This window comes from Labrus bergylta, chromosome 20, assembly GCF_963930695.1.
Source record: "Labrus bergylta chromosome 20, fLabBer1.1, whole genome shotgun sequence".
Classification (NCBI taxonomy): Eukaryota; Metazoa; Chordata; class Actinopteri; order Labriformes; family Labridae; genus Labrus; species Labrus bergylta.
The window spans coordinates 18,353,844-18,370,047 of NC_089214.1; the positions used below are offsets into that span (position 1 = coordinate 18,353,844).

The 16,204-nt window shown below is 40.5% G+C and overlaps 2 protein-coding genes across 3 annotated transcripts; one reads left to right on the forward strand and one right to left on the reverse strand.

Moving 5' to 3' along the window:
- Positions 1-1,111: 1,111 nt before the first annotated feature.
- ipo4 (importin 4) lies at positions 1,112-12,449 on the forward strand. Its single transcript, XM_020641636.3, has 30 exons — positions 1,112-1,462; positions 1,693-1,779; positions 1,885-1,964; positions 2,060-2,101; positions 2,274-2,403; positions 2,782-2,961; positions 3,132-3,197; positions 3,280-3,381; positions 3,509-3,592; positions 4,379-4,534; positions 4,659-4,712; positions 4,927-5,036; positions 5,175-5,283; positions 5,517-5,646; positions 5,871-5,984; positions 6,220-6,333; positions 6,509-6,632; positions 6,854-6,965; positions 7,062-7,186; positions 7,277-7,354; positions 7,586-7,643; positions 8,118-8,223; positions 8,450-8,643; positions 8,881-8,931; positions 9,030-9,155; positions 9,600-9,826; positions 9,925-10,057; positions 10,195-10,299; positions 11,106-11,175; positions 11,935-12,449. Exons 1-30 carry the CDS (start codon positions 1,397-1,399, stop codon positions 12,063-12,065), a joined length of 3,264 nt encoding a protein of 1,087 aa, XP_020497292.2. The 5' UTR covers positions 1,112-1,396; the 3' UTR covers positions 12,066-12,449.
- Positions 12,450-12,743: 294 nt separating this feature from the next.
- On the reverse strand, positions 12,744-14,542 carry si:ch211-196f5.2 (uncharacterized protein LOC556372 homolog). Of its 2 annotated transcripts, none has more exons than XM_065948946.1 (4): positions 14,097-14,542; positions 13,915-14,014; positions 13,665-13,794; positions 12,744-13,078 (listed from the first exon to the last, which is right to left on the reverse strand). In XM_065948946.1, exons 1-4 carry the CDS (start codon positions 14,222-14,224, stop codon positions 12,990-12,992), a joined length of 447 nt encoding a protein of 148 aa, XP_065805018.1. In that variant the 5' UTR covers positions 14,225-14,542; the 3' UTR covers positions 12,744-12,989. The 2 variants fall into 2 exon arrangements, with proteins under 2 accessions (XP_065805018.1, XP_020497285.2); XM_020641629.3 differs by having other exon boundaries at positions 12,744-13,081.
- Positions 14,543-16,204: the final 1,662 nt, after the last annotated feature.

Sequence of the window (16,204 nt, forward strand, 5' to 3'; positions counted from 1 at the left end):
TGTCAGTCGTTGTTATTGGTGCGTGAAGTGCAAGACAATCAGTCTCTCTTGTTATACCTGAGAAGTGTGTGAGTACCTACTCCAGCCTGCATCTTATGGGAACTCTTTCCCAACCCGACCTACACCCACAAATATAAGGCTGCACCAGTAAAAGCCAACAATTTAGAAATATCAACCAAATTATCATAAGTAAAACTATACTCACTATTAAATATGTTTCCCATTCACTGGTTTATGTAAACTTTATATAAATGTGCATGCTTGTCAAATAAAGATTTTACCTATTTCTAAAACATTGGCTGATTACTCAAGGAAATGAAACAATTGGGATAATCACTACAAAAAATATTTGCATGACTCTTAAAACACAAAGGGTAGGCAAATTAAACACCACTATCTGAAAGGCAATACAATTCAACATTACCTACCACTAAATATTTTAAAACAACAATAGATTTAAGTTGACACCACTCCATATACCGCAGGTTCTTCCTTTCTGCTGCAAGTCAGACTGTTTAACCAAGCCTGCTCCCAGTAGATCACAAAACACACACAACTGGACAATTCACTCTGACTTTGTGCAATAATAATGTTATATTAATGTTATATTATGTTTATCAAACCACTGCAATAGCATGTTACACTTTATGTGCACTGTGTGCTACACTGAATATTACGGACCACACTTCTGTCAAATAGCTGATCTATTTTGAATTTTTTTAATCTATTTTTTTGTACATTCTTAATTTTTCTTTTTTTATTTAAATTGTACTGTGTTCACGTTTTGTTTGCAGTCTTTCCTCTTTGCTGCTGTAACAATGTAAATTTCCCCGTTGTGGGATAAATAAAGGATTATCTTATTTTAACAGTGTAAATTAATCTTGATGTAATCTACTGCAGTCCGCCCACCTTTGTATCTGACGACCTGTAGCTGTGTTTATTTATCTTAAAATAAATATCAGATAAATGTTATTGAAAGTTCTTTATTTACATCTTAAACGTGTCCAAGTTTAATTTGGAATATTTTTTAAATGAAGTTACATGATGTCCTCCTCTCCGGTAGTCGTCGCTGTTTGTAGTAATCACACTGATCGGTTCCGGTTTCTTTAAGTGAACTCACATGGAGCTCCGGGCCGGTTCTGCTCCGCGTGCTGGCAGTTGAAGCGCTAACGGACCCGCAGGGTGCTGTTTGAATCAGTCAAAGTAACGTTACTGACTCTTCATCGACAGACAGCTCAAACCTGTTCACACACTTTACACACTCTGTTTACCTGACAGGTGTAGTGTCGGGACGTCGTCGGATATTTCCGCTGCACGGAAGAAAAACTAATTAATCTGGTTTAGTTAAAATATTAAGGTTAACAGTTCATCCGGAGGTAAACGCGGATCTGTCGAGATGACAGAGGAACTTGAACACATTCTGTCACAGCTGACACAGCCTGACAATGCAGTCATTCAGCAGGTAACGAAACACTTTGTTAACTTTGTTAATTTACCGAGAAAACTTTCGGTTAACGGGTTTTACCGGTCGATCTAACTGTTGTCATCTGTCGGTTAAGACACATTTTGATCTTTATATCTTCATAGAGGAATAAAAATAACAATGTGATGTGACTTTGTGATGCTTTATCCATAAAGGGTATCTGTACAGTAAAGTATTTGTGGTGACCTGTCTGTTTGATCTCCCTTTAGGCCACAGCCCAGCTGAAACAGGCTTTTAAAAACCCGGGGATTATACCAGCTCTGTGTGCTGTGATGAGCGGCTCACAGACCCCGCAGGTATTGTGTTGTATCTGACAGAGAGAGATTGTCTGTGTCAGCGCTTGCCCCCCTCCCCCATGTGTGAATCTTTATAAACTACCTGTAACTGATTTGACCTCTTAGAACCGTCAGTCGGCTGCAGTGATGCTGAGGTTAAGAGTGAAGAAACACTGGAAGAAGATCAGCCCCAACGACAGAGAGAGGTTCTCTATTCACTTTGTGCTGGATCATTTTACGTTGTTGAAATGAACATTGGGTGGAAACAGGGTTGTAATTGTGATTGTTTTTCCCCACACAGCCTCAAGGTGGTGGTGTTGCAGGCCTTCATGCAGGAAACAGAGTAAGCTAGTTTGACTTTACATCAATAATGAGCTGGTCTAAATCATCCAGTTTTCTTCTATTGATGTAAATTACACTTTCAATGTTACCTGAAGTTTGATGGCCATACATGTGCATATGAGTTGGAAAAGTCATACACGTCCATTTATGCCCATGAATCTTTTATTTTGCAGGCACACAGTGCAGCACTCCCTCTCCCAGCTGTGTGCTGTGATGGTAAAGCATGAGACACCGGACAGCTGGCCTGCTCTACTTCAGCTGCTCAATCAATCCACCAAAAGCAGCAACCCTAATGATAGACAGGTATCCTGGGATTTATAAAAAAAAACTAGAAATGTTTGTAATAAGACTTAAGGCCTTTGCACACTGAGTCCGTTTTTTTTCCCGGATTAGTTTTTTGGATCCCTAATTCGATGTTGGGAGGAGAGAGTGGGGGATGACATGCAGCAAAGGGCCTATATCCTCCGTACATGGGGCAATCAAGACTTAACCACTAGGCTATAGGCGCACTGTTTCTTTTTTTTAACGTGCGTCAATTTTGGACAAAAAAAACTGACTTGTAGTGCAATGGCCTTTTCGCATGATAGCCTATTTACCCATTGTGGTTACCCACTAATTCATATATCAATTGTTTCTCATTGTGAAAAAAACATTTGAAAATGAACACTTTGTTTCTAACAGATTGGTCTTCTGCTGCTGAATAAAGTGATTGAGTCCAACCCCGAGCCTTTCAAGCCTCACTACTGCCAGCTCCTCCAGCTGTTCAGCACTGTACTACAGGACCACAACAACCCAACAGCCGTGTACTACTGCATCCTCTCCCTCACAGCAATCACTGCATACACTGGCACAGAAGAGATGGTGAGACAGTGTTACTGGTTTAAGTGATGCATTAACTATTGATAAATCAAAGATGAAGTATATATGTATACATAGTGCAATCTTCAGTGACATAAACTGTATCTTAAATTGCAATTTTGAACATGTTGAAGACACCTTTTAAAGACTAAAGGGATTTTGCTGCCTTACAGAGCCAGATGCGATCTATCATTCCAAGTGTGATTGTTGCTTTGAAACATCTAATCAAGGCAGATCAGGTAAATTGATTTATGTTAAAATAATGAATGTTTATGTTTTTACATAAATGGTTTTAATGGATATCTGTATGTTTGTTTACAGGACAAAGCTAGTGAGGCCATGGAAGTGTTTAATGAGCTCATGGAGAGTGAGGTGTCCATTATTGTCCCTCACATGGCTGATATGGTCCACTTCTGTTTGGAGGTGGGAACTAAATGGTTGTCTTTAATTTTCAATGTTGATTATTACATTTATTTTGAACTTCAAGATTTTATTTATATGGCTTCAAATAAGATAACACTTCAGAACTCTATGTAAATGTTTGTTTCAGGCTGGTGGTGACGTCACTCTGAACGACTCCTTGCGTGTGAAAGCACTCTCTTGTATCATCTTTCTGATCAAGCTGAAGAGCAAGGTAATGTCCCCCATCAGCTGCTGTGAAATGAGTTTCCTCTCCCCCTGTAATATTAAGGGATGGGATTTTTCCCGATTTATCCGGAATTCTGTATTTTCCTACCTGAAATGTTTACCTCATGAGACTAGAATTATGTATGACATTGTCTCCCACACATATACTCTGCAGGTCTCCCAAGAGCTGGCTTAGTATATTTGACAACCGTTGTTGAATCTTTTTTTGATCCGTATAGAATCACCCAAGATCGCTGAACTAACTAAATTCCCCCTCCTACCGCTCGAGTTTGTCATTTAAAAATTCTGGGATATTTCTGTATATGTGCCATAGCATCACCAAATCTTCTTCTTTTATCATAGTGGAGTAAAACAGCTCATATGTGACACAGATGGCCTCGTGGTTAGGTTGTGTGCTGTGTACTACGGTTATTGTCATGAAGCGGACGGCCCGGGTTCAAGTCCGACCTGTGGCTCCTTTCTTGTATGTCATTCCCCACTCTCTCTGTCTACCTGGTTTTCTACTCTACTAAGCCACCCCAAAAATCCTTTAAAAATGTACATAGCATTAACTGCCCACATTTCAAAGCCTAAATGTTGTATATTTTATTTTTTAACACTATATTCAGATCTGGTGAATTTGTGTTACTTATGATTGATTGAATGCAAAAAAGAAGAGAGAATATACATTTGGGTATCTGTCTACCTTCACAAACTATCAGCTAGGCTAAGGAATGTTGTTTTATTAAAAACAACAACAATGAAGATCTCGGTCTTTCCCTGTTCTATGTAGACGGTGATGAAGCAGAAGCTGCTGAATCCCATCCTGCAGGCCATTTTCCCTGTGCTGGTTGCGGCCCCCCCACCTGGTGAGCAGGATCCAGATGATGAGGAGGATGAGAGTGGAGATGGCACAGACAATGAGAATCCCAAACACTGTGCTGCTCAGGTATCAAATGTTATTTTAGTCAGTATATGTTCTAAATTTGTTTAAGAATTTGGCCTTTGCAACAACTTGAATGAGATTTGCAAGAAATTCTAAACTCTATGAGGTGTTTTTGGGTTATTTCCAGATAATCGACACCATGGCCCTCCATATGCCTCCTGAAAAACTTTTTCAACAACTGGTAAGTCATCGTAAGGCCTTTGTTAACAACCCACATCTGTAAATTAGAGAGATTTTGTTAAATTTTGTTTTCTTGGCTGTTGTGTTTGGCAAGTAGTTGAATGATGTAACTCAGTGATTTAAAGGAATCACTAAAAGCAGATTTGAATCATTAAACGAACCTGAATCAGTCACCCTCCTCTTGTCCATAAAAATCCTTGTGTCCTGTGTTATAGATGCCATTCACTCATGCCTGCCTTGCCAGTGATAATCCCTACCAGAAGAAGGGTGGTCTCCTGTGTCTTGCTGTACTGGCTGAAGGATGTGCTGACTACATACGTACCAAGTTTGTGAAAAAAATCCATGCCTCTTTCTTTCTTTCTTTCATTTTGAAAAAGTGTCTTGAGATAACACTTGTTATGAGTTGACACTTTACAAATAATGACTGATTGATTGGGATAACCCTTTGTCACTTCTGTTGAAGGATGCTGTCATCAGTGCTGCAGACGGTCTGCCAGAGTCTTTCTGATAGTAATCAGGTGGTACGCAGTGCCAGCCTTTTTGCCCTTGGACAGTTCTCTGAACATTTACAGGTTAGTCGACCTGCACCTCTCACAGACTCTTCGATTTATTATTAAGAATTTCTTTTTTAAAAGGTGATTAATATTTTAAACTTTATGTGGGAGTGAAGAAAAAATGTAGTCAAATATCTAATCTCTTGTCATTCACTCAATTTGATACATGTTACTTCTTAAGTAGTTCATTGAAAAAAAGTTTAAAAAAAAAAACCCTGTTCTTCAGTTTTTTCCCCTTAATTTCTTTCCAGCCTGAAGTCAGCAAGTACTGTGCAGAGTTGATGCCTTTGCTGCTGGGCTACCTGTCATCCTTGAACCAGGCCAATGTTTGCCATGTTACCAAGGCTTTTTATGCCTTAGAGAACTTTATGGAGAACCTGGGTAAGTCCAAAAACATGTTATCTGGAAACAACTTGCACAAAACAATCAGCATACATTGCAAGAAAGAAAATCAATCTTTTATGATACTATGCTTCTTATTTAAGGTTTCTTCTGATTCTCCCTTTAAAATGTTGAATCATACATTGTTAAGCGCAGGCTTTTGTCATCTATAACAGATTCAGCATACTAATTGTCCCCTTTTCTTTTCTTTTTTTGCAAATCAGGATCAGATATTGAGCCTTACCTGCCCACCCTGATGGAAACTATGTTGTCTGCCCTCAACAACACGGACAACCTCAAAATAAAAGAGCTTGCTGTGTCTGCCATCGGTGCCATTGGTAAGAAGCTTTTTCTATTCAAAATCCTAAAATTAAGTTTAAGGTCTTTTTTCATACTTCGGCATTGTTCAGTTTTCCTCTAAAAATAATCAAAAGCAACTTAACTGATCACTTGAGCATCAGTTTGCCATTGAACCTAAGAAAGAAACGTTGTTGTCCCCTACAATTTGCTAAATAAATGGGGTATCTGCTTTGTCAAAATAAATGGGCATATTGTGAATTATTTTCTTAACAGCCAGTGCTGCAAAGGAGCTTCTGGTTCCCTACTTTCCACCAGTTATTGAAAGCCTGAAGGGCTTCTTGACAACCACAACAGAGGAGATGAGGTTGCTGCAGACTCAGTCCTTGGGTAAGTAAACCTGAAGGAAAAAATTTGATGTTTCTTTATTTTTAGCAAATGACATCTACTCTGGTTGCATTTGTCAGTTTTGTTTGACTCTGTTAGAGCAACAAGCAAATATTGTATTTCACAAAAAAAGCTGGAATGATCAAGGCATGTCAATATTTTTTGTTTTGGTCCTTAGATACTCTGTCAGTGCTAGCCCGTACCATCGGTAAAGATGTATTCAGTCCTCTTGCTGCAGAGTGTGTTCAGCTGGGCCTTAACCTCACTGACACCATTGATGATCCTGACTTGAGGCGTTGCACGTATGTTACTCAGTTTGTACAATTGTTGTTGTGTGTGTCAGTTAAAGGCAAAAACTACCAAACAATAAACACCCAATAAATATGTATGTTTCATTACAAACATGTATTAACTTATTGTTGTTAGTATTTGGTGAAAAAATAGAAGATAATAAATGATATCGTAATTAACTTGTTTTATATGTAACCATTCCTTCACCTCTCCCTGCACTTCCCTCTATCAGGTACACTCTGTACTCTGCTGTATCCACAGTTAGTCCAGAGTGCCTGACTCCTCACCTCACTGCCATTACAACAGTTATGCTGCTCGCCCTCAAGTCCAATGACGGGATAACGGTATTAAGCTTATAAACAACACAAATATACACGTTGTCCAAAGTGTACATGGAAACATAGTGATTTACTTTTTGATATCCTCTCTCATCTATTGAGGCACACCTTGAGGAAGACAAGACATTTGTCCTGCTGGATGAAGATGATGATGATGACCATGAAGAGAAAGCTGGTGATCAAATTCTGGAGGAGGAACCTGAGACAGATGTTCATGATGTTGCAGGGTACATCACATGTAAACATCATGAATATATATTGACTAACGTGTTGGCAAACGACTGCTCATACTCTGATTCTGCTTTTCCACCTGTTAGGTTCAGTGTAGAAAACGCCTACATCGATGAGAAGGAAGATGCCTGTGAGGCACTGGGAGAGATTGCCTTCAGCACTGGGTAACATAAAAATTCACACTGGATTACAGCCTGCAGTCATTAGATATGTTTGTGTCCAAAATTTTAATATTATAGGTAATAAAAATGGGTAGTTTTTAATTTATTTTACTGTCTCACATTGATACATATGTTCATGTATAGGCACAATAGTAACTCTTCTTAATGGAGACTTATCTATTGAGTGTGTGTTTGTATGTTCTTAATTGTTATTGCTGTGTTTCTCCCTCGCAGTGCTGCCTTCCAGCCCTTCTTGGAGTCCAGCTTCCAGCAGGTTTACGAGTTGAGAGATGTGAGTTATTCTGTCTGGCTGCTCATTCCAGTCGTCCCTCTCTGTCTAATGCTCTGTAAAGGGCACTCTGGGGTCTGTGTTTGCGTATACATTTTGTCTCTACAGGTCTGTGTCAGTATGGAGATTGATAAAGCCAGTCTTGAACTCTGAACTCTTGAACTTTTATATTTGCCTGAAGTCACTTTTAAAGTGTATTCAGTAAAGCAACTTTTTTGTAAATAAAAAAGAAAGTCCAGTTATCTTGATTCGACCTAATCTGATGTATCATCCTCATATCATCCTTCTTTAGTTTTCATCAACAAACTCTGGGTCAAATTCAGGAAAAATCACCTAGAATGGTTGACACTTCTTCTCAGTACACCATTAACCCTGTGGATTTGTTGTTGTTTATTTACTCTGTAATACAACAGTCATTGTGTATAGTGCTATAACTTAATACATTTTGTATCCTCTCTTAATGTTCTCTAACTCTAGTTTCCCCATGAGGACGTCCGCAGGTCAGCCTTTGGAGCCATGGGCCAGTTTTGCAGATCTCAGTGCCTAGTTTGGAGGGACAATCCCACTGAGGCCAACTACCAGGGTAAAGCCTCTGTCCTAAGGAACTCTACTTTCCTTTACTATTTTCAGGTGCTGCTTTCTGCTAGAGTGGGGCTCATCTGCTTTAAATAAATACTGTCAGACCATTTATTATTCCATAGAGTAAGGTAGAGGACAGCTAATTTAGTAAGTTTGTGTTGAAGAGTTATGTTTCCTTTGTTTACATTTACTTAATCTGCTCTTCTTCTCATCTTATATCCCTCCCCAAGCCCTACTGAAGCTGCTGGATGTGGTGCTTCCTTGCTTTGTGGAAGCTGTGCGAACAGAGCCTGAGCGCCAAGTCGTAATGGGCGTGTTGGAAACCTTGAACAATGTCGTCAAAACTTGCAAAGAAGAGGTTTTCAAAAACCCTTCTCGCCTTAAACAGATCAGCCATGTCATCCGTGATGTCCTTAAGAAAAAGGTACGCTAAGGAGAAGACTGATGGGGATAGGGAGTTAACTTTGTCTGTAACATGGGAGACCAAATGTCTGTAAATTTGGTCCTATGGAATGTGCCGCTATGGTTTACAGCATATCTGCACTGAAATGCTAGTAATGCTCCTCAGTGTTGTTGCAACAACCTTATGAGAACACATGGGTGAATTTTCTTCACAATGACCTTTAATGAATGAGGCCCGGGTTTTTTTCTGTCTGTTTAGACTGTTTGTCAGGATGGTGGTGGTGATGAAGCTGAAGATGAAGACCAACAGGTTGGCTGCTCAAATTAAAGCGATATATTCTTGAGTGTCACCAGAGGCATCTTTTATCCTCATAACTGTCCATTTACCAAGTCTTCTTCCTTTTTCAGGCAGAGTATGATGCCATGCTCCAAGAGTTTGCTGGGGAGGGAATTCCCCTTGTGGCTTCTTCCGTACCTGCAGACAGCTTTGCCCCTTTCCTGAACGACCTGCTTCCTCTCATCATGAGCAAAGCTGTGAGTGTTGGCCTACTGAGAGCAAGATATCAACAAAGGTGGAATTATTCAGACACATTTCAGCTCCAAACTGAACGATTTGGAGGAATAATGGCAGCAAGAAGGATATAAACCTTTTATAACTACAGGTTTAAGCTAGTTTAAACTCTGACTTTGAAACGCTTCTATGTAAAATTAATTTGACTAGTTGGAAAAAAATCTTTATAGACACTTTGTAAAAAAAAATAAAAAGCGTTGCACCTTCTTTTATCATCATTTGTTCCATCTTCCTGTCTGCATACTTCAGTGCATTGGGAATACAGCACTCATCTAGAATCTACAACTAAGGACTTGTGTAGGACCAACGTGTGTAGGGTACAAACCTTTGACAATAAGCCAGGGTAATGTTTTAAAAGATTTATTTTTGTGCCTAAACACTGATTCATTTTCTGTTCCTTTCAAAAGAAACCTACATGCACAGTGGCAGACCGGTCCTTCTCTTTGGGTACGATTGGTGAAGTCCTGCAGGCCCTGGTGAGTGTGTCCGGGGGACAAGGAGTGGCAGGCAGACTGTCCAATCGTTTGCTCCCTGTGCTTGTAGCCGGAGTAAGGGACAGTGACCCTGAAGTTCGCAACAACAGCGTATTTGGACTGGGATGTCTGGCTCAGGCCGCTGGATCCATCGTTGTATCGTATCCTTCTGACCTGTGTGTTTCTGGTAGTGTGTGTACTGGGTGTGTTGTGAATGAATACATCACATTGGGTTGTTCCTTAGTAAAGCAATCACCAGAGACTATCCCATGATGCTGTCTGTGTTTTCTAACATGCTCTCCAAAGAGTCAGACCCCAGGGTGATTGACAACCTGTGTGGTGCACTCTGCAGGATGATCATGAGCAACGTGGAAGCCATCCCTCTTGAGCAGGTATACTTACATCTTACACCACTAAGTTGAGGTGGCCTTTTTTTTTTTGCCAGTAAACATTATGTACTGCTGTCAACACATTCTCAGATACAGGAAATTCATTACAAACTCGTCTCACATGATATGCTCAATGACAGGTAATTCCTGCTCTGGTGGGTAATCTGCCCCTTAAAGAAGACATGGAGGAAAACAAGACTGTGTTCAGCTGTCTGGCTATGCTCTACACACACAGTCCTGCCCTGGTACAGTACAAACCGATAACACCTGGTTCTACAATTTCTGTGTGGAGTAATGTGTGTTAGGATAATGGCTCCATTGGGCTCTAAGCCACTCTAATCATGACAAAAATACCAAGTACAGAAATGAAATGCTTTCTGCCCCGTATCAGGCACAGAAAATTGTTCTCCTGCTTTTCAGAAAACTGTATTTGCAGTTTAGTTTGAATTCTGATATTCAGGATAGTTCATAGGGACATTGTGCCAAGAGGTAGAATTACTTGAGGTGTATTCATAGTTAAAAACTCTCCATTGCTTCTTCACATGCCTGAAAGCGGAGTGTCAGTGATTGTATTTTTCTTTTTGAAACATCAGCCTAGAAAAAAAGATGTTTCTAGTTTTTGAGTCTGGAACAGCTCTTAAAGTGTTTTGATTCCCAGCATGTGCTTTAAATTTGGAATACAGATTAGGCCAATCACTTTTTTTAGAATTTATTATTTATATATATATATATATATATATATATACAGCATTGCCTCAACACATCATGCAGACATAAAGCATATTTTCATTCTGTAGATCATGCAATCCTAAAGACTTTTGACAAAAGTTATAAAATGGACCTAAGTCCAACAAAGAGATGATGAAATGAACACAAACTTGAACATTAGATTAAATAACAATAATTAGTTTGTAAGTAATAATAAAAGCTTCTGTGACAATCCTGAATTTTTTGCCCCTTAAATGTATGAGGTCATTATTGTGTTCAATAGGTCCATTGACTTGGACACTGATGTCAAACATTGTTATATTAAATGTGTTTTCACTTTCAGGTTGTGAAGGTTATGAAGCCCATAGTGGCTTCTTCCCCACATGTCCTCGGCAACAAGAAAGTTGATGAAGGTGACGATTTCTTTGGTAGTATTCAGAATTATCAATAGCCCGTTATTATTTTCAATCACCCACTTAAAGCAACAATATATAGGAATTCAGTTTGGTGAGTTTAGGCACCCACCAAAAGTCTCTGAGTGCAACTGCACTGTCATGAAGCCCACAGTGCTGTTCTACCCCCCCCTCACAGACAATGTGCTTTTGTTGACAAACAGAGGGGCGGAGTTTTGGCTTAAGATGGCTTTATTTATCTATTTGTATGCAAACCTGAGACATAACTTAGGTAAAATGTCTTACGGCACCCAGTAAATCTGCTTAACATGAGACAACAACACAGATAACAATACAGTTATCAACAACAACAATACTTCCTCTTGGCCCTCAACCATTGTATCAAACAGAGACGAGCTAACTGGCTCATGCCGTAAAGCCGCACACACGTCTATACTGCCAAACTTACAAAGTGCTATAAGCAGACAGCGTGGTGATCTGTGCTAATCTCACTGTTGAAAGTTGTTGTAGTATTAGAACGACTTTGAAACTACTTTTTTTAACATGGATTTGACATATTGTTGCTTTAAAGTGATATGAATACTCAAACTCGTTTGTTTGGGCATTTTGAGTGAAAAACGTAGAGAATCAAAAATATACAATCTCTTTCCCCTCACTGATCATCTTCAGTCAGTCTCTGTATAACACTCATCACCATTCTTCTGTTACATTGCTTTTTATTGATCTTCTGTTGTTGTTTTTTTCACCTTTCTGCCACAGACTCCCAGAACATTTTGGCCATGCTGATGAAAGAATTTGCTCAGCACCACTCTGCCGACTTCCAAGCAGCTATGACCTCACTTCCTCAAGACCAGCAGGCCAAAATAAGTGCAACCATCTCTGGCTCGTAGCCCTCGCACATCCTTCCACTCTCTAAAGCCAGGAAGAAATGTTAGATTTTATACTGTAGGTGGAAAATGGGACAGTTTATGGAGACCTTTCCTGAAATTGATCTAAAAACAGCACTTCAACCAATCTAATATAGTTATTATCAAATTTTCAGCCTCTGAGTGTTAATTTTTAATTTATTTGCTAACATGCATGAAATGTTGAAGTTTTATTATTTTAAGAGTTACGGTTTACCATCCTTTGTTGTTAGCATTGTGTTCAGTTTCTGTTGTTCCTCTAATGTGCTCATATGAATTGTTACTGTCTCCCTTTTTCCACTGTTTGTACAAATGTATGGCTTTATTGTATGAGTGTGAAGCAATAAATTTATCTCCAGATGAAAGTCATTTTCATTCTGATCACTCTGTATAAGTCAGTAGACTTGAAACGTTTGATCAGTATGCGTTCTCTCCTAGTGTGGACTTACAGAGCTCTATCTGCTGCTTCAAAGGGGTTCTCTAAAGGGCTGATACTGCAGCTGTGTGTTGAGTGAACTCTGGCAGAAATACTGCAGTCAAACTCCCAGAGCTCTCTCTGACTAACTGGACAGGCTGAACAGGCAACACTCAAAAACCAGCACTTAAATCACCCTCTATACTCTCTGTTAGAGCTGGTTTAAGTGACTAACCAAAACCAGTGCATCTCTTATTATTATTATTATTATTATTTCTCCTTAAAACTAGTAGTAACATACAACACTAATTTACAAGTGCAAGAGATTTCTTTTTACAATTTCTACAAAATTAAGCACAATGTTAAAGTGCTGGCATGTTTCACCATGCAACACTTACAATCCTGTGAACTAATGCAAAGTCGCCTCACGGATTCAAAAAGGAGTTAGAAATGTGCTTTGCCGTGGAATAATGATGGGGACTTTTCGTCGCTCTTCAGATCTCCCGTTGCCCCTGAGCGTTGGTAGAGTCTGGCTGCTGGTCTTCCAACGCCATAGTCATCTGCACTGGTGTCAGTCCATCCTCTGCTGGAAAAGGTCCAAACACACCTCGAGTAAATGCACATGCCACTGAAACCACAGCTTGTGGTAGAGGTGACAAATACCACACAATTATAGCAGTTATGGAAACAACTCTTTGAATGTGTACACATAAAACAACAGAGAAGGTACTATTGACCCTATTAATCATCTTTACATTGCACAACTGGCTGTTTCAGTACACTAGCCCATCATGACAGGTACAAAGAGAAAATGTCTCTGACAAGGCAATCTGTTATTTTCAAATTCCTGAAAGTGTTGAGGTCATTTTTTTTTTTATCTGGACATTGATGCGATGCTTACAATGATCTCATTTTAGTGCCTGAGGCTCTGACACACTGATGTGATCTACATCAGTTTGACACTCTCCCATCTGAGGTCCCTGCAGAGTGCTGCAGGGCAGAGTCATACAAATAATATATGTGCTAACAGCTACACTGATAAAACCTCACATTTGAATCAAGAAAGCTGCAGAGTTGACAGTAACAACAACGGGTAACACAACTAATCATTTCTACATAAAGGTGCTGGATTTGAACATTTGACTAATCCATTTAAACTGCCTTCAGACCTGTAGATGTGTGTTTCCAGGGCAGGATGTTCATTCCTGTGCGGCAGAAGGAGCGGTCAGTGTGGGCCTCGGTGCTGTACAGCACCTCCTGGAGCTGTTTGTCTCCAGGCTTCTGGGCTTTCACTCTCACCTACACGTGGAAACAGATGGCACTACTCAGACACCTATCCTGTGCTTCAATGTGGATCAAAACAAACAAAAACAAAGATCAAGGCTCTTGCAGTTTTGTCCCAAACATCTACAGTCATACCTCAAGGATGGTGATCTCTTTTTCCTTCAGCTTCCCTGCTTTGTTCTTGACCTGGGTCTTCTTGTTGTCGACCCACACCACTCTTTCCTTCACCTCTGACCTGGTGACGGGAAACAGACAACTGTGTAAACACATCTACCGGTACATGAAATTGCTTTTTAAGATCCTTCGAGCTGACTCACTCTTGGATGCCCAGGTCGGCCAGTGTTGTGTCTAAGAAGGGGAACGGTTGATGGGCTGGGTCGGGCTGCACCTCTATGGGCAGCGTCAACGACATCGGGATCTCCCACTCCAGTTCTACTCGCACCATCGGCCCTGGTGAGTCTGGCCCTCTTTTGGCCTGCTCCACGTTGGCCTCTCCTTCCTCCAGCGAGCTTTTTGTGTCGTCTGCTGCCAGCTTGATTCTCTGATCAGTATCTCAATAAAAAGAATGTGATGTATCCCGTGCTCTGGGTCGCTTTATCTCTGTGACTGATGCTTTGGTATCTGCTCCCTCTGTCTCCAGCGGCTCTGTTGTTGCAGATACTGGCTGGTTCAATCGTCCCTCCTCAGGGCTGATGATTCAGAGCGCTGCGTCTTCTGATGATAAAGGTCTCTGGAAAGTGTGAGTGTCTTGACTGCATGCAGGCTTGAGCGCTGTTCCCTGGCTGATATAAGCTGCCTGTGCTAATGTGTGTAATGTGTCACTCAGATGTTAGGTTTATTAGACTGTCAGGGAGGAGATGGACAGAGGGTGGTGTGTGTACTGCTCCGTGTCAGTGCTAATAATCATTCTGACCATCCCTGTGTGAGATCAGTGTTTAGTTGAACATATTTTGTGTCAAATAAGGACGCTTATGTTCCAAACATCTTCCCTTTTTTTTAATCAAAACTAATTTCTTCACAACTTAAAGTGGATAATCGCATTTCAAAGGTAAACATTTGGTTTCATAACACACAATAAAATGGAGAGCGATCACTTCAGGGTCAGTGTGCACAACAGATTTATGAGTGTGTAATAACATTATTTACTTCACCCTAACAGCCCCTCCTCTCATCATTCTTCTCCTCTCTTTGCCCTCTGTATGGGCCATTCACAGTTCAGCGTCACATATTCAGATCTACAAGGGGACACAAACACAGGACACGTGTCTCCGTATGCTGTGGAGAACGTCTGTTTTGACCATTTTGAGCAGGGATATGCCCAAACCAGCACTCTGCTTGTCACACAAGCCGCCAAAACGAATCTTCACAACCAAAAGCTGCAGCTTTACGTCAGCACCGCGGAGGCATACAGATGGTGGAAAGGCCTGTGAGTGTATAGAACCAAAAGGTCAACAGTATACACGGCAGGGTTTGGTCGCACTTGTCTGTATGCTCAAGCATAACATTGTAAGTATAACAACGTTTGTGAATAGAGTTCCCCTATAAGAATGAATTCACAGAGAACTGTAACCAGAACGTTGCACTGTCACTCAGCTTACAGCAACTTTCCACTTAACTTTGATTTTCAGTACAATCTGCAGATTTAACCTCAATCACTCTCCTTGCTTCACTTGTAAAGATAAGCTCTAAATACTTATGTCGTAGTACTCAAAATCCATCTCGAGACCACTTTTTGAAGGTCTTGGTGTCTCTTCTCGGATTCAATAGTATTTATACTCATCCTGGTCTCGGTCTCAGACTGGGCAGACTCAGGTTTTTTTTTTTTTTTAAAGACTTTTTTTGGGGGGCTTTTTGTGTCTTTATTTGAGAGATGGGACAGTGGATAGAGATGGAAATCAGGGAGACAGAGAATGGGGAATGACATGCGGGAAAGGAGCCACAGTTTGGATTTGAACCTGGGCTGCCCGCTCGGAAGATCATAGCTTCCATACATGGGGGCGCACACTAACCACTGCGCCACCAGCGCCCCAGACTCAGGATTTTAAATCAAGACTGGTCAAGACCACCACTGATAGGCTTCTTTTCACAAGTCATTACTGTAATGAGAAGGTAAATAGCCCTCTCTTAAACAACTGACAACTTCACTTCATTTGTAGTTTGATATCCCCCCCCCCCCGGTTACGACTACAACCAGTGTTAAGGTCTAAGTGACATGAGTGACATGCCTGCTGCACACAAGTAATGATTTTTCAGTGATATTTATGGTCTTGGTCTCGGTCTTGGAGTACTCTGGTTAGTTTGTTCTTGACTACAACAATACCAAATATCCACTGTACACCATCCACTCTGAACCAAATGGCAGACAGTTGTCTATCATCACTGTTGTACATTAGCATTATGCAGCTAGTCAGATATTTCCAACTGA